The sequence below is a fragment of the Varroa destructor genome, unplaced genomic scaffold (assembly GCF_002443255.2).
Source record: "Varroa destructor unplaced genomic scaffold, Vdes_3.0 BEIS01000006.1, whole genome shotgun sequence".
Classification (NCBI taxonomy): Eukaryota; Metazoa; Arthropoda; class Arachnida; order Mesostigmata; family Varroidae; genus Varroa; species Varroa destructor.
Genome location: NW_019211459.1, coordinates 26752480 through 26770498, shown reverse-complemented (window position 1 = coordinate 26770498; position 18019 = coordinate 26752480). Strand labels below are relative to the sequence as shown.

General features: G+C 41.3%; 1 protein-coding gene and 1 long non-coding RNA gene across 8 annotated transcripts; one reads left to right on the top strand and one right to left on the bottom strand.

Moving 5' to 3' along the window:
- The first annotated feature begins 169 nt into the window (after positions 1 to 169).
- LOC111253000 (uncharacterized) lies at positions 170 to 16914 on the top strand. 4 transcript variants are annotated; one of them, XM_086993575.1, is made up of 12 exons: positions 170 to 256; positions 1157 to 1246; positions 1679 to 1763; positions 6899 to 9399; positions 9605 to 9825; positions 9992 to 10224; positions 10458 to 10683; positions 10866 to 11142; positions 11528 to 11701; positions 11924 to 12002; positions 12463 to 13621; positions 13906 to 16914. In XM_086993575.1, the coding sequence occupies exons 4-12, from the start codon at positions 7717 to 7719 to the stop codon at positions 14054 to 14056; spliced, it is 4203 nt and encodes a 1400-aa protein (XP_086849701.1). In that variant the 5' UTR covers positions 170 to 256; positions 1157 to 1246; positions 1679 to 1763; positions 6899 to 7716; the 3' UTR covers positions 14057 to 16914. The 4 variants fall into 4 exon arrangements, with proteins under 4 accessions (XP_086849701.1, XP_086849702.1, XP_022667496.1 ...); XM_086993576.1 differs by lacking the exons at positions 170 to 256; positions 1157 to 1246; positions 1679 to 1763 and adding an exon at positions 5655 to 5793 and having other exon boundaries at positions 10593 to 10683; XM_022811761.2 differs by lacking the exons at positions 170 to 256; positions 1157 to 1246; positions 1679 to 1763 and adding an exon at positions 5655 to 5793.
- Positions 4447 to 15892, bottom strand: LOC111253002 (uncharacterized). 4 transcript variants are annotated; one of them, XR_015330602.1, is made up of 6 exons: positions 15751 to 15892; positions 12389 to 13674; positions 11897 to 12000; positions 11555 to 11725; positions 10870 to 11214; positions 4447 to 6193 (listed from the first exon to the last, which is right to left on the bottom strand). It is a non-coding gene; the product is annotated as an uncharacterized LOC111253002 (long non-coding RNA). The 4 variants fall into 4 exon arrangements; XR_002674447.2 differs by having other exon boundaries at positions 12389 to 12624; positions 15751 to 15891; XR_015330600.1 differs by lacking the exon at positions 15751 to 15892 and adding an exon at positions 13914 to 14052.
- Positions 16915 to 18019: the final 1105 nt, after the last annotated feature.

Sequence of the window (18019 nt, the reverse complement as noted above, 5' to 3'; positions counted from 1 at the left end):
TCACTTTTTTTAAGCAGCTGTCGCTTTTGCAAAGAGGAGCGACAAGAGTTGTCTGGTGCACTGACGCGCGAACGTTTGGCACGTCGCAGCATTGACTGTTCGCACGTTTGGGATGCACGATTGCACGTTGAAGAACAATCAGTGAGCTCAAATGTCACAAGACCCAAGTGCGCGATGATGCGTTTCGTATAGGGCAACGAAAAAGTGTAAACCACTAGAGCTACAGCGTTTAGCAGATTAGATTTAACAGAATAAGGTAAATACCACGACATGTCCAACTTTAATATCCAGATCACAAGTGCGGATCATTGCCTCTCAAACGTAACTATGTCATGTAAAAACTAGGCCAGACAAAGACATTTTGCAGGGAGTTTGAGAAGAATGTTATGTCGGTGTACGGATTGCGTTGAACATCTAAGGACGTATACAGCCGGTGACAGAATGTTAATTTAGTGTCTAAAAAAAGAACGCGCTTTTAAAGTAGTTAAACTTGCCTTTGTTTTTTTATAGATCCTCGAAAGGCCCACCTACCCAGGGCAGCTTCAGGTTGCAATAAGCTATTAATATGATGAAAATAAGAGGCGAAATCAGCAAGGAGTGGTCTTCTGGGACGACATAGTATCGATATAAAGACTATTTTTGAAGAAAGATTAAATACTAATTTATTTAATAATGCCAAGCTTTTGACCTGTCACTTGCTTTTTCACAGAAAAAAAATTGGTCATTATTTTGCCGATACCACTTCGGTTGCCAGGTCTGCATAAGAGTTAATTACTCTTAGATAATGTCATTACATAACATGAGTGTAGAATGTTTGTTTAGTTAAACTTTTTACTGAAACGTAAGTTAATATATAGGAAAAAAATAATCAGTGACAAAGATGAGGTGGAACTCTTATTTTGATTACAGTATTTTGCTCTTTGTTGGAGTTTCTTTAAAGAAGTCTTTGTAATTTTTCTCTATCTTCTCTGCAAATCAAAAACTTACCATGTTGTCCCTAAGGGACTAGCGCTTTATGATCATCACTGCAAAGCATTAGTTCCTGTTAAGACGTTCATATTTGAACGTTTGGTGTCTGTGTAAATGTTCATATATATATATATATATATATATATTAGGAAGGAATAACTATATTGAAGTTTATCTGCATGTTTAGGTTCGATGCATGTTCAGTTGCAAGTTCATTGATTACTAGCACTCATCCTACGGCACCACCAATGCAAGATTATGCAAAACTATCTTGACTGTAAGTGTATGCAACTTCTCGACAGAATGACTACAGTATGTCATCAAACAAAATAGGTAAAACCAAATTAAAGGAGCACATCGAAGCGAGTCTTTATAATCAGAAAAGGACCTTGTGGTTCTTTCTGAATATATCGATGATGTCCGCCTAGGCCATCGTAACCTGTTCCTATTTTAGTGCCCCAACTTTTACGATGGCCTATTTCGAGGGTTATCACATCTTTTGGCATCAACACCTACAAATTAAGGCACAAGACATATAAGATATGAAATATGCAAAATCATTTACTTACTTAGTGACTATTCCCGCTATCGAGCACTTTTTGATCAATTGATCGGCCAAAAACTTGGCAACTCACAAATCTGACGAAGATTTGGATTGCGCGAGGCAAATGCTACTTCGCTATTCGTCATAACTGACGTCTGCTTTCAGCAATTGTTGGCGTTTCAACGGTGCGAAGAGGAAAAGCCGAATATTGACTTTACGTCGACACGTCTAGATTTCTTCATATTTAAAGGTAGGAAAATTAGGTATGATGATTTAAAGCTCCTAATTACTACAACTGACTTTTTTAAATTAACTAGTCTAAAATGTATCTATTTTCACTGATACAGTACTTCTTGCGTAATCATACATTTCCACTTAAACCACTTAGTCATTGGTTTCCGTTTTTTGGCGAAAAAAAAGTACATTTCGGAGTCTCATGAAGCCGTTAGGAAAAATTTACTGAGTACTGTCACATCATTATCAAGGCTTGATTTTATATCCCAACACAGCCTTTGTATCAGCCGACACATCACAAATACTTTCTTCTTGAGCACATTTTATCATAAAACGTTACGAGAAACGTCACTATTTTTAGGCAATTTGGATATAGTTTTTTATGTAGTGAAACGTTAATTGCGTTGTATGAATTATTATTGCCTGATATAATGAAAAAAATTCGTCATGAAAAATTTTTACACTGCCCAGCTCCGTAGTTTTTAGTCCTATTGAAGTCGTCAAGATTCTGATCTCGTAGTGTTACGTCAACGAGCCGCATCTGCGATCCACAAGGTTTGTTCTAAAAACTAAATATATATTGATATAAATGCGACTAGCTTATACTGAACACCGATTCGAACTGAGCAATATTACCAATAATGAGACACGCGGAATGATCGGTTGGTGTCAACGTTTCATAACGCATTTGTAGATCATCATAATACATGAGAGAAGATCCGTTGGCTAGAATGACGGTGGTGTTAGCATTGTCGTAAACAACAAAATCACGCTCAACAAATAATGTTAATTTCCTCCCGAGTGCCAATTCACCTCAAAAATGAATCTATAGCTAATCTAAGAATATTAATATTATTAAATAACGTAGACATGGGCAAAAGAAAACCACTTCTAATATGTACATTTCTTTTAGTGATTTTTGCGCATGATTTAGGTAGAAATGGCAATAAAGATTCAGTTTATGAAACTTCGATTTGCCGTTAGCTTTTATCGAATTCCGCGTACGGATGAATGAAGTACACGTGACGTTATACAATTGATGAAGGAGTCCAGTCCGTTAACGAAGTCTGTGCACAACATATTACCGAAGCTTGTCGAAGCCTTGATTGAATTATTTTTGAGAGGCAGCGGTTTTTACCATATAATATCTTGTTATAGTAGCAACTTTAATACATTGATGATTGCCATCCCCGTGCTTTATTTGACGCTGAAAATATTACGAGTAGACTAAGTATACATCTGATTATAACATTATTAATACAGCAGGTCTACAGAATGTGTATGACGAACATTGCTAGTTTAAAAAGCTCATTTCCATCATAAATCCTGAAGCGGAAGACTTCGACAATTTTATTTGGACGAAGACGACACCACAAAGATATCTCCTCATCTCTATCATCAAAATACCAATCTTGTAGATGAAGCTCCTCATCTCATTGAGGGTGCCTTGTAGATCTCGATTCTGTTGCTTGATGGTGTTCATGATTTGAAGACGGTGGTCAAGAGCCCGCATCCTTTCTAGCGTCTCATCAAATTTCTTTTGCAAATTTCTTAGCTTAAACTCCTTAAGGATTAAAAAAGTTCTGGTTTTTTCAAGCTAATTTTTCTAGTTCTTCCACGCGTTTACGAAAATAATCTGAAAGCGCATGAAGCACTGGACACCAATTTAGTATCACGTTCTTCTCCAGCTGACCAGTGGAAACCAACATAGAAGAATTGTCAGTTTTCCTCCTTATTGTCAATACAAATGAATTAATGTTGCCTCCATTGTTAAAACAAGATGGGTAAGTGGACAACTTTCTACGAGGGTTTAATCCCTCTCCACGCTCAAAACCTAAATCGAAAATCACTCATCTTCTTAACGCGAGTTTTCTAATAGCGTTGGCTAGATTCGTATATGAACGGCATTTTGTTCTCTAGCGTGTACGTTACATATTTTTTTCTACGATGAACCTTTTTGTGAAATATTGACGGACACGACAAATTTTGCTGCCGAAGTTGGTACTTACCGACTTCCAAAAAAGACATTCAGCATCTAAGGTAACTATTTTTCTACCCTGCACTTGTTTAAGAAAACTGAAAACAGGACTTTCCCGTTTAGATTTTCAATTAATTATATCGCGGAAAATTGCCATTCTTGCCGAGCTAAGGCTATGGTTAAACGGATGCGGATCTTATTATAGTAATACCTGTATAATGTGATTATTTCATACTTAACATCTCAAATAAATCTAAATTTCATTACTATACAGCAAGGTTGAGGCTGAAAGAAAACACTTTTCCTAAATCAGGTTTTTATGACAGGCTCATTTTATGATAAAGTCACCTTTATTATCGATTTATGAGCGTTCATCAACTAGTTATGAAGCTTCTCTGATTTCGTAACTATTTAGTTTTTACTCACTGACGAAGCTGGACGTATCCCGTGTACGAGTAGCACAGGTAATACGGACCTTTACGTTTGTAGTTTTATTCGAAGAAAAATGTCTCACCGAGATTTGGAGATAACTGCATAAAAGGAACTAGTCGTTATATAATGAATATATTCAGATACATCCTCTTGTTTTGAGTGGAATTTTTTATGTTCAGTACAATACGATAGTTAATACGTGGACAACAACTCACATGCAGGATTTGAAGATGAGTTAGTCATTTCATTCGAGGGCAGTAACATCCTGGGTAGTGAAGGCTCACTCCAGTCTAGATTGAAACGCTGCTTCATAGAGCACGTATTTTTTTATTGTAGCAGAGATAATGTTCTTGTTCTACCTTTTGCACTCACAGGTTTGCTACAGTGTCACGTTGAAGTGTGACAAAAACTTGACCTCAAACGAACGTTATCCACATTCGACCCGCGAAGGGTCCCGTCGATTCATATTCATTTATTCACGATATTCCACAGAATGATTTGATCATTTTTAAGTGTGCGACATTTTCGTATTTGCAAAAAACTGGTGGATTGGGTTTTACATAAACAAAAGTTCAAAATGAGTAGATAGATAATAGATAATGGAAATTTCAGTCTTAATAAATTTTCTTGTCACATTAAGAATGCGGCAAAGATGTTTGAACAGACAACTAAAAAACATATCAAGAATGAATCAATTTCATATACGTTATATCAGATTCTCGGAATCAGCTGACGCTACATCTAATGCACGGTCTAAGCAATTATGGTTTAAAACTGATTAGCAACTCACGATGAATGAAAAAATTAATACATATTTCATTGAGGATAAAATAAGAAGGTGATTGATTTGAATAATTTAGGGCCGTTTGTTGTCATTATTAAAGTTATGTGCTTCATATTCTTTTAAGTCATTTTAAATCTTTAGCATATTCTGCGACGTTAGTTAACTTCTAGCGAGTTTGTCGCGCGAAACGCCTAAACTATTAATAATATTCAGAAATAAGCATTTTTCTATATATGGACTAGGTTAATCTTCTCTGGTGATAACAACAACTTCTTTATTATAGCTCATAGCCCATCGAATACATCAGATTAAATTGAGTTCAATTTAAACGACTGTCCGATGCACTCAGCATGTACTGACTGCATCTCATATACCTTCAAAAGGCTTTACCTACTATGTTTGGAACAACAAATCGCCAATTTCTTCCCTGCCGAACTGGGGGGAGCCAGAAGTCTTCATTGGCCTAGGGTGGGTCTTCGCGCCGTCACTGGTTTTCTAATTACACACGTGGCGCCCTCATGTGGTTACCTTTTAAAGAACCAGGGGCCGAGTAAGATTATGCGTGCGCAGCGTGTTTAGTCGTCGATAGAATACGAGGCTCCTAGCGAAGAGTAGCACTGGTGACTGTCTTTCCATGGGAGCGCGAGACTCTTCGATACGACAACGACGACGATAGTCAGCCAAGCGCGCACGGGAAGTTGGCTTCGTGTGGACATCGCGCCGCCGCCTCAGGCCTTCAAGAACCTGCCGCCAAAATTTCGGAGGTGCACCTGGTCGGCACGGGACTGACCCCTAACATCGCCTGTCGTCGCCCGCGAGGGTTGCTGCGTGCGCAAGTCAACTAGAATGATGGTGAGAAGAGGTAGAAGCTAAAAGAACGATAGACCAGTTGTCAAAAGGACAACGCTTACTCTGAGCTTTTACGAGTTTCACTTACACAGACATGGCTGGCTGGCTGGCTTAACTGGCTGCACAAGCGCCATCGGCGGCCTTAGCAGTTAGTCCCGTTTGAGAAATACTGACAGCTAAACAGTTCTTTAATCCACAATGTTCACGTTATATAGGAAGGGCCTGGTTTCGTGATCGAATTCATTCCGAGTGTAAGCGATCGGTGTCGAGCGCAAGATATAAATCGAAGACATAGGCTTTTTCAGCGCTGAGCCAATGAAGAGGTTCGCTGGACAATCAGTGATACGCATAGGCCAATGAAGCAGCTGTGTGACGGTTGCAGTGGTAGAACTAGGCTTGAGTCCTACGTATGAATTAGAAGTTCAAATTAGGATTGCATAATCGGAGAGCGTGTACCTATTAGTACTAACCGTTATGTTAGTGCATTGTTAGCTGAGAAGATCTAAGTGTCCACTACAGTGATGTCATAATAATATGCTTTATTATTGTCAGCAAGCAGATTTGTGCGTATTTCGTTTCTCTATAAAAAAAAAAAAAAAAAAAACGTATGGAACCTAAACATTTTGACGGTTGGTGACAAAAAAATATCTGTACCAACAAAAGTCACAAAGAATAGATGTGCTCAAAAAGCCATTTACATACGGGGAGTGCTCAGTATTAAAGGGTATAACTCTTCCATAATCATAATAATGCTTGCAGAGAAATGTATTATATGAAACATTTTCGAACGAAGCGGTCTCTCGTTTATTCGTTTTTTTATGTGGAGTTCAGAACAGCCCCATATTAGACTAGTAAAGCCACACAATTAGTGACGATGAAATGCAACTGTAGGTATTATTTAATTTGAAATGTTTTATTTTCTTATTATTATAGCACTGCAAGCGTTAACAGAAGCCGAGTATGCGCGGCAGCGTTCTACCATGCAAAAACATTTATTCTTTTTGGCGGCACAGCAAAAGGCAGTAGTAATTAACTGAAAAAATTGGTCGTTCGTTTTTTTTTTGTTGTATAACCTAAGTTCACTAATTTTGATATTTTGCTATTGTAGGGGAATGATTCACCGACGATCGAGGCACCAGCGAGGTGACTGGCGCCGCGTCAAATAAAGCCGGTAGCGCGGTTACCTTGGGGAATCCAACGGGACAGTGGAAATACGCAATGTATCATCAATTAATGCCAGAGAATAGAAACAAGGCTACATTTGCATGGGCTGTTCGGGACAGCCGATGTTTCCAATCGAGACTGTCACCTCTCCAGCGATGGCGGCACCAGCAGCAACTTGTGAATACGTACCGTCATTCGACAAAACAAAAACAGCACCTTCTGCAGCAGCAGCAGCTGCTGCTGCTATTGCAGTTCCAGCTGCAATCAAATTACCATCAACAGAAGTCCATACTTTGCGGTTTTCGTTTATCAGCAATTACGAAGACGGCATCGCGCCAGTTTTTTTCATTTTCCTCCTCGTTATGCGTAAGACTGTTATTATTAGCCTACTGTCCCTCAATAACCCGTGTCAGTGCTCAGCGTTTATTGGGTCTTTCAGCAGCTAATGATGAAACTGTTGACTCTATAGCAAAAACAAGAGAAAGCCAACAGCTATACGACAGCACCAGCTTCAGTTGGTTGGTGACCAATTTACCAACTGCTCGAAATTCGCGGCGCTGACGCCCTGACGCCCGCACCCGCCGTCTGCATCAGCAGCTGCAGCAATTGGCAACATCGATAGACAATAACAGCAAGGAGAGCAGCAGCAGCAGCCGCAACGGAGCTGATGATGAACCGAAATTAGGTATTGGCGGCGGCGAAAAAGTAAACCGGAGAACTGGAAAAGGAAGCGGTCGTGGACAACTACTAAGTCCGGATGCTATGCGCCCATTGTCATTTCGGTTGTCATGCGCTCAGGCTTTACAGCAACAGCTGCTTTTTCGTCGACAAAAAAGAGGAGAACTCTTGCACGCGTTGTTGATGCAAAAAAAGTTGTTGGCGCGAAAAAAAAAAATATGGCAGAATCATTTCTCGTGCTTCTCCTCTTCGTATAATATTTCCGGGCTGCTGCTGTTATTGCCATTGCAGCTGTTACCGCTGTTGTTGATGATGCTGCTGCTCGTGCTGGGGGCGGGGGGGGCTTCGGCAGTTGCTGATGGCCGACCTCCTGCTGCTGCCGCTGCTGCAGCTGCTGCTGCTGTTGCATCAATTTATTCTATTCCGGGTGTACTTCCTACGCAGAGGACCTCCACCCGGGGCGAAGGTCTGCTCAGGACGTCGGAGACACGTGACGGACCGTCCCAGGATCAAAGTCTTGAAGTACTATTCATCAATCAAACGCACATGCTCATGGTCCCGTTTCTGGCGACTTCGACTTCGGTGTCGACGTCTTTGTCACCGTCGCCGGCCATGGAGCCACCATCCTCGCCCTTATTATCGTTCCGACCGTTAACATCACAATTCCAACTCCTTCACCAGAAAGCTACAGTCTCACCATTTCACTATACAGAAACGACCACAGCTACATCGAAAACAATAGGAAAAGTAAACAGGAGGCCGGTGACAGATGTTACTACAGTTATTGTGGTAGCTCCTGACAAGCAAGTATTTGTCACAAGTCGTCGTTACGATGAAAGCTACGATGAAATCATTCACGGCCAAATTGGGGGGCGACGATGGCAGCGAAAACCGCGACAACGAGATAACTCGCTATATTCAATATATGCTCGCGTACAAAACAAAAAAAAAATTAAAACGAAGCCACGTCCGTCGGAAGCGCGTCAAGAACTGTTGGCCGTTTTCTATGGAGTCACCACGACGACAAAAACTACTGAGGACTTTGCCACTTCCACTCTTACAAGCTTTGCCATGGCCGCTTCGCATTTCGCAAACAACAACAACTACAAAAAGTATAAAATCAATATAAACGTTATTGAAAACAAGAATAATAAAAACCAGCATCCGCCCCGAACTTCACAGACGGGACTACGGCCGTCGCAGCCACCTGCCAAAAGGGGCCTGCTGACAACGACGACGTTGTCACTCCAGAGTGATAACAGTAACCAAAATAATCGTTATGGGACAAATAATATTAATGCTGATGAGGATAATGACGACGATCATCATGATAATATTCATATTGAGAATAATAATAATATGACTTATAACGGTAATAACGACGTAAATTATGACAAAGCCGCTAGCAGAGACCTTAGGGACGACAGAAGCAGAGCGAAAAGAAACAGCGGTGAGGAAAGGAAACTAAAAGTATCGAACATGACTAGGATAACGCTGAAGCATCTGACCAGATTAACTAGTTTTGCACGACAAACGCTGAGTTCAAGTCATCAACGTCTACATAGCCTATATGCACTACGACAACAACAACAACACCGTTCAAGGCCGCGAACCTCCGCTTTGGCTTCGGGCGACCAGGACAATTACGGCGATGATTATGGTTTTAACGAAACGAGCCAAAAAGATGATGCAATAGAGTCGTCGTTGGGCAATTCGTCCGATTCCGAAGCTATCGATATGGGTAATGCGACAGTCGACTTGAAGCAGGTACATGCGTGAGGTTACTCCACAAATGCGTTGTTAGATTTTCGGAATAGGTGTTGAGCATGCGCTGGATTCTTACTTGAATGATGGCTGCCTGCCACACGTTGTTTTACTAATCGTTAGAAAAAAGTAAAAACACTTACTAGCTCTAAAATAATGGACGATTGTTAGTAGACAATAATATTGATCATTGGATTCGTATTTTAAGGACATGGACTTCGTGGCCCAATTCAGAAGATCTAGTCAAGCATTCAAACAACACGGCCAGCTTCTTTCTGGGCTTCCGCGTTTTTTGAAACAGGTACAAGCAGCCAGAGCCCCTCTCAGGTCCACAATCAGAAAACGAAGTGGCTGGTCTTCGAATGTAATGAACTTTCGCGTTAACAACCAGTGGGCACGACAACGAACATTTCTACCAGATGAGCATAGGTGAACTAAAGATTAAATTTATTCACTGATCTTTCATATATTCATATAGGAATTGATTTCAGTTACTAAGTTATGACCCAATAATAACGCTCTTAAGTACTTACTAATTGACACCCTGTACGGATTCAACTTTTTCACTCAACACACTGAAACTACCCGCCTCTAGGGAGGAGGAGGTCGATTACCTGCGACTTCACGACGAGAAACCTGATGGTGTCTGGCGACATGTTGCCCCTCCTAATATACAGACGAGCATGGCAGCATTGGCACCAGTAAAAGTAGAAGCTTTGTCGCAACGATCCAAATCCGTATTGGCAACTCGTAATACCCTAACACGACACAACTGTTCTATGCTACTCGACAAAGGCTATTTACCCACCGGTGCTGAGAATTTTGCCGGTAAATTCCGATTACTTTTTGTTTCGGCTTTCGTTGCTTCTACGTTTGCCCATTCGAAAATCCCAATTAGCTTATATCTAGTGCAGCCAGCCACGAGTCATCATAACCAAGATGTGATTTTGGTCACATGGAGCACGATTATGAGTAGCAGTTCGATTTGCTTTTACCTGTCGATCCTGTATTCGTTATTTACTCTCCTGCTGTTTTCCGTTTCTCTGTTATTACTATTCTAGTACTGGGCCGTTGGGGTGTGCTACTTTGCTGTATGGAGACAGGGATGGTGCTGGTCACATTAGCGGTATTCTCCCGTGAATGTCTTTACCTTTACAACAAATGGCCTCCTCGGGCCGCCTTCCTCTCGTGTGCAGCGCTTTCAGTGTTCCCGTTCACCGCCATCTGCGCCCTATCAGCTGCCATCTTCCCACACATGTACGATGTCGCCAGCGCTCTCGTCATGCTGTGAGTCTTTATCTAGATCTCACCGGGGTCATTTTATTCGTGTTGGAAGACTATGTACTTAAACATTGCTTAGATATATTTTGAACCTCTGTGAGGGGGTCGAGTAACATATTGTTACGCTTTATATTCATCAATAAAAAGGTTTAGCTCGCTAACATTAGATGTGGATCTACTTCTTGCAGATACCTTCCATTCTCATTGGTGATGTACTATGAGCTAGTAGCGACATATGCCGGTGGCTGTCAGGTGCTCTGGGAACTGCTGGCGGACCAACGCATGCCCCTTAAAGGTCCGCCTTTGTGCTGTGTGTTGCCGCCGTGCTGCGGTCCCGGACCAATCCTCACGCGAAAGCGTCAACGTCTGATGCGATATTTTATTTATCAATTGCTGGCGGTACCCGTACTCCTCGTTGGGGTTATCTTCGTATGTACACTTGCGGGCATTCATCCTGGTGACCGAGTACGTTAACGTATACGCCATATGTTGAGCCAACCAACTGGTACATGAAAAATGGCGCCCTAAACTTTTTCCCTGTGTAGAAAAAAATGATCGTCTTACAAGAAGTAACTTCATTCGCAAAAATATTCCTCAACTGTACCTGAGAAATTCTTACGAATGTCGAAAAAAATCTCTTTAGATTTGGATAACCAACTCTATACTCTGTTTGGGACAGAGGACAAAGTGCTGGGAGGACATCCCAATTACATTTTCGAGGAACTCTTTATCGGAAATTCTTATAGCTGTAACCACTTAGTGCCAATAGCATGGTAAAAGGTCTATTCTTTCATATTACGATTTGCGATCGACTTCGCTATACTTAAGCACGTTACTATTTTTAATGCAGTTGGAAGCAACAAATGCGTCGCCGTACCTGATGCTGATACAGGCTCTATCGTTCGTCTTGGGCACCTACGCGCTCGTCATCTGTGTAAAACTGACAGCCCGATATCTGCCGCAGCACGCACTTCGTCGAAAGTTTACCGTCTTCCATCTGCACTACACCGTCACTCGATTGCAGGTATCAGTTAATGAAGTAGCTTCACTACATCCGAGCAACAATAAAAAAATCAACGTTTTGCTTCATTAACAAGACTGTTAGCCGCTTCACATTTTCGTGGACGTAATTTATTCGCATCATTAGACAAAAATTCGGCATTCAACATGCTACATCAGATCTGTCGATATAGCTGATCAAATTTTAGATTATTAATACATTTATTATCGATCGTCTTTTTTGTAGGTGATTTTCTTCAAGTTGACGGGTCTTACGGCAAGCCTGCCGTGTATTCCTCCATTGTCTTCCATGGCCTCCGGTATCTGTAAGTATAGGAGTAATAGACCAATACGTCATGCATCGACAAATCGCAGTGGTAATGGCTTTTAGCAATGATACCATAATCACTCGCCGTCTTGTAGTTGACAAACTAGGGACACATATTTAATAATAACTTTGTAGGAGAAAATATAATACTATTTCTATTAGGGGCTGTCCGTGTGATAATTTGTCTCCTTTCATAATCATAACTCCACCAGCTACCTTTGTTTGCCTCCCCGCTCTACGCTTGCTTTAACATTATTACTACGTTTGTGAGGGCAATAGGTACTAGGTCAGCTATGCCTTGTTTGTAAATCAACAGAACCTCTGAATGCCTGGACTATAGACATTAACAAGCCCTCTGCTTGACCGTTGTATAACTATACGTACTATTGGTTGTACTCCGCTGCAAAACATGTGGCCTTTCCTTGTCCCTCATTCCTTTCCTTGTACATCCATTTCAGACATGAGCTGTGCTATGTTGATCGGCCAATGCTTTTTAATGAGCACTGTCTCGCAGTACTTCTTTCTTCATGCTCCACCGGTCACATCTCTCGGGCCGTTGCCAGGACTACCGGCACATGGCGCCCACGGCAGTAGCAAGCGTTCGGGGCGCCATATGGTAGCTGTCAGCGGAAGTGTGAATCACTGGTTGTTATTTCAAAGTCGGAAGAACTGTCAATCAGACCCACGTCAGAGTTCGATGCCAGTGGCTTCTGAAGCCGTTGAAATAGGAGCTAATGTAGCATCAGCGCGGCTTGGTGCCGCCGACTACGCCGATGAAACGTTCTCATCGGAACCTTCAGATGCTGGCGGAGCAGTAGCCCCAAAGTCCGTGATACAGTCGACCCCGTCGCAACAACTATCAACACTACTGACCAGCGCTAGCAATAATCCATTGAACAATACCAATACTACTGATAGTAATAACCATTATCTTGATGTACCGCGGCGCGTGAACGCACACATACCCCTAGGTCGCGCGTTGAGCCATCCAGTTGCGGGAATGGCCGTAAGCATGACACCCCTGAGTCTTTCAATCGGTGGCCTTCGTCGTGTGCCCCTTAGCGCGCCTGAACCTGTTAATGCCCCATCAATGCAGTGTGGAGCACCAGCCAACCGAGCAAACTTGACACTCGATCTTAAAGATACGCACACGATGACTCTCGATCGAAAACGGCTTCGCCGACCATTGCTCTCACGCTGCAGCGGAGCTTCATCGCTGGAAGATGAGCTGGACCTCGAAATGTCCTCGATGGCTACGACAGTCCGCCGCCGTCACGAAAACGAATTACTTTTTTTAACTCGTGGGGAACACAACCACATCAAAGGCCGGCAGCCGCGATCGCGGCGTAGCAGAAATACTACCGACCTATGCAATCCGTTGATGACGTGCTCGCTCGACGAAGCTTTACGCATCCGTGAGCTTAGAGAACGGCGCGCTCGTCTATGGCGAGTGTCGGTAGCGGGAGGTGAACGGTGGGGCTCATTAACGTCACAGACGCCGCCGTGGCCAGTAACATCACTGGAAGAGGTCCACCTTCCCGGCATAAACGGTCTCGTTGGTGAAAACAACGCCTGGATGGACGGTGCCTTTAGCACAGTCCCTCAGCACGGGCCAAGGTACGTGCGTATATTCTTGTTTGACTTGCGTTTCCTTTTTACATCGCACACTGCTTTATGTATAATAGGCACATGAAAGTTCACAGAAATTATGAAAAATACTATACATTTTCGATCTTTCCAATCGGGCCGTTGACTTCTGTCTCGAGCGATCGGTATATGCCAGAAAAACATAGCCCAAAACATACACAGGATGCGCGGTTGCTATTGCGATCCTTTTAGCCAAGTGCACCTTTCTAGTAGCTAAAGTTACGTTCAAACTCGCTGTTCTCACTTAATTATAGGCAATTACCCGATTGGAAATTGGCTGAATCGGATGCTTCGCCCACCCAACGACTCGCAGCGATCGATCTCGTTGCACGTAGGGCTGACCTCAGGATGTTGAGGGCCTCGACCCGGTGCCATGCTGCATCTGGCAGTGTACAGTATTGCTGACATCGGATATACATAAGTGCATGCAGGTGCGCAAGTGTAGGCGATTGTCACAATCGGAGCAAAAATGAATTAGAAATAGAACGGGCTCATCTTGTTAAATATATCTACTGTTTGACCATCAATCAATCAACAATCATCGTCGTGTTACAATCATTCAAAGCAATCTATTTAACACGATGCACACGGCAATTAGACGAAGCAGTTTTTTCATGGCTGGATATCAATAAACGATTGATCTCGACCTTGATCGCCATGGACATAGGAATAATGGAAAGACGTTAGCCGAAGCCGATCCGGAATCCATTGGTCATTAAAAAGAACTAACTCAGCAGACGAAGGTACCTTTTTGCTAAACGTTTGTTGTGGCTGAGCGCCCTCCCAAACACTTATCTGGTCATGACTCATGATCTTTCTGCCTCAGCGGGGCAACTGTAGTTCTAAACCTATATATACATGTCAACATGTCCAAAACGTAGAACTATTCATAGTTGAGTTTTGGATGGGTCCAGACGGCGTCGACACGTAGGTCGGACCGAAATAGTTATTAGACTAGGTGAGAAGTGTGTCAATAAAAGTAGCTAATGAATACCTTCTTGACAGTAGAGCACATACTTTGTCATGATGTCGGTTCTTCTCTTCCGCTTCCGAACGGTAAATAGAGGACAGCTTAGCTTTCCGCACGCTTAATAGCAAAATGAGTGTATTAGACCGCTAATTCGACTATGTCCATCTATATATTCAACTATATCCGTTTTTGGAAGTACGTTTCGTTTCGGTAGATGAGAGACTCATCTAACTAGAACCGTCATTAAATATGACCTTCGAAAATGATCTAGCAGCAACGAAAAAAGTGACGTTAGGGGCACATTGAGTCAGATATCTGTGTGGACCTAAATTGGCCAGTCAAGGGCCATGCGATATTCGTCATATTAACGCTGTGGCTAGAGGGGTCATGAGTACCTGGCTGCCGCAATATATTGCTCCCGCTCCCGCGCTCCCATTCTACCTCTCACCTCACCCCTTCTTTAAAATGCCGCTGACTACGGGTAGGATTTTATGTGTCGGTTGTTGTTTGTTAAGAGAAAACTAATACTATGGACTATAATGAGATAATGACAATAATAATAATAATAATGATAATAGTTGAGAAAATATATAAGATGATACACTAAGGAGCTTTAACTAATCAAAAAGCCTTAGGCCTTGGAATAGAAATAAGTTATTTACGATTATTATTGTTAATATTGTAGAGCACTTGCACGACCTTCGCCGATAATTCGGCTATTCCATCCAGCACAGTAGCAACTGTCGATTGAAGGACGCCTTCATCCCACGTGTGCTGAGTTTGAGATGTATGCTCATACCGAAGCCATTTTCAGTGACAAAATCAAAATAATAATAGCATGTTTGTTGACTATTCTGCAGCCATCAACTCAGTTTGTATTTCATTTGAAACTACACAATCCATTGGAAAACGGTTCCTCAGTTTTCGCTTGTAACTAGTTAACAGATGGTTACACAGTACACGGCATTTTCTATGGCAAAGAATTTTTTTGTGAATATGGTCCAATGAGAGATTTCAATTGCAGACCTTAAATCTTACTTCATTCCGAAGTGTCACAGCTATTATAAGGATCTTGGTCGTACCAACGAATCAAAATTTCAAAATGTCGATTTCCAAACCTCGTCCTTACCGGTCTTTCAAAGCAGTAGTTTAGTACATAAGCATTTTTTTTTCCAAATCGTTATTCATCTTTGCAGCTCAGCATCAGATCACTTGATTACTCACTCATACGTAATGTTAATGATGCTTTACATTAGCTAGGATAGTTACACTATCAAAGGCGGACATCATCATCATCCACAATCTAAAGGCGTAAACGCCGAAAATAATTAGCTTCAATCTGAAATTACGTGACATCTAAACAATTAAAAAAGAAAAATTGTTTCAATCGGCCTTTAAAGAATACTATGGTTCGCTATTGTTATGTATACTTGTGATGATGACTTCACGCGCAGCGTACTCAATCCGCGTTATATATATATATATATATATATATATATATATATATAGTGTACATTACTTAAGTAGACGGTGTTTTTCTGGTAATGACATAACTTTATCGATAGGGCTCCGTTCTTGGACAAAGCGGGGCTTATTAATGAGATCATGCAAAATATGGATATTCGAAGCTCTTCTATAGCACCACTAAGGAGCGCGGGAAAATTTGACATCTGTACAGCAAATAATTGGTTACCCAGATAACTCGATTGGATTCACTTTCCTTATCATTTGCATATTAATCGTGATGTTTAATACTTTGCTTGCGTATGTGAGACGGTTTTTGGATCTCGAAAAATGAAACCTATCAGATTTGAACACAATGGGCTGCTCAAGCGCAAATCAGTGACTGGTTTCTATGTATATAGTGTCAGCAAAAAGACCCAGACGGTGGTGTAGTGTAAGCCAATGGGATGAGTGATCTGTGCAGCCAGCTAAAGTCAATAATCGATTAAAGAAAACGTCATGGCATCCAAACGGAATAACCTATCCACCTGTATTTGCTTGTTTCTCGTTGAACCACTTGATCAATCATTTATTCCTTGAACGGGTAATTTTTTGCTCGGGCCCTCGTAGCCTGGCAACGCCCGGTCTGGCGATAGTTTGAAGCTGGGTTTTAGCAAGGTCGAGGCCAAACCGCGTGATATGATCACAATAAGTATAATAACGATAAATAATAATATTAAAATTAAAATAACGAAAAAGGCAAAACAAGAAGTGTATACCGTTGTCACTGATAAAGATAATAATAATATTAACAATACTATCAACCTGAGAATAAAAATACATTATGTTACGAGGCGTTTCTTAATTTCTAGCAGATGCTTTATGGATTTTCTTTATAATACATATTGTAAAAAAGAAAAAAATTACATATATGTAAATATATGTAATACTTTTCTAAATATAACTAGTTTCATGATCCTTAAGGAAGCCTAAGTTAGGAGCTAAAGAGTGCAGTGAATGAACTTAAAGCATCACATGCAACATTCAGTCACTTTTCATCTCGAGTTCTTACTATGCGTCCCCATATAGAAGCCATTTAGGACTTATTCAGTATACTAAGCTGAAAAAGTTTGAACACCTGACCTATATAAAAACGAGCGAACCTAAATACTCACTTTTTAATTTTAAAAGAATTAGTGGTGCAGTGGCATACTCGTGAACAGCCTATTTTTTTTAATTTGAACAAGCTCTCCTTCGTGATTACTTAAAAAAAATATGGACAAATTAGTTTATGCCTCTATTGGAAAGCGTTAATTGGTGTCCAGTGCCGTAGAGGCGAGGTTACTGCAGAAAATCAGTACAAGAAATGAGTTGTCAGGTTTAGTCCAGTTATTTTTTTTGGGTCAAAAACAAACCATATGAAAATGATTTAATTTTCAGACTCAGCTTTATTTTATCGGTAACCAGGTGTAGTAGTTGATTGCTGGAATGAATAAAACGCTTGTTAACACACCATAATGAAGCCTATTTGCAAATGTCTGCTGCTGATTGATAGTCACTTTCCGAAATGAAAGAGAGGAATTAGTGTTTATATCAAAGTTCGCAAAATGTTGATCGACAGAATTCGCACAGGCCGCTCTACCCCCATATCAATGGGAGGAAAAGAAGTCTAGGGGCCAACTGGAACCCCACCCGTCGAAACAATGATAACGGCGTCCTTAACAGCACAGAACCTCCGCAAGCACATATGGAGTGTCAGAAGATCGAATATAAGGAGAAGAAAGTGCATGGTGTATGCGTACACATCCTGGAATATAAAGCTGAGCAGCATTCTAAGCATACTCATAAACCTGTTTTATCACCACAACGATAAAAAAAATATATATTTTTTTAAAGCGATACAGTCTGTCTTATTGATATCTAAACCTACATGGAAACAGACTACCACGATATAA

Bases quoted from the DNA above. Each gene is read 5' to 3' on its own strand.
- LOC111253000 (XM_086993575.1), top strand. From the start codon at position 7,717: ATGCGCCCATTGTCATTTCGGTTGTCATGCGCTCAGGCTTTACAGCAA. The intron at 9,826-9,991 runs GTGAACTAAAGA...ACCCGCCTCTAG, and splicing joins TTTCTACCAGATGAGCATAG to GGAGGAGGAGGTCGATTACC. The intron at 13,622-13,905 runs GTACGTGCGTAT...ACTTAATTATAG, and splicing joins GTCCCTCAGCACGGGCCAAG to GCAATTACCCGATTGGAAAT.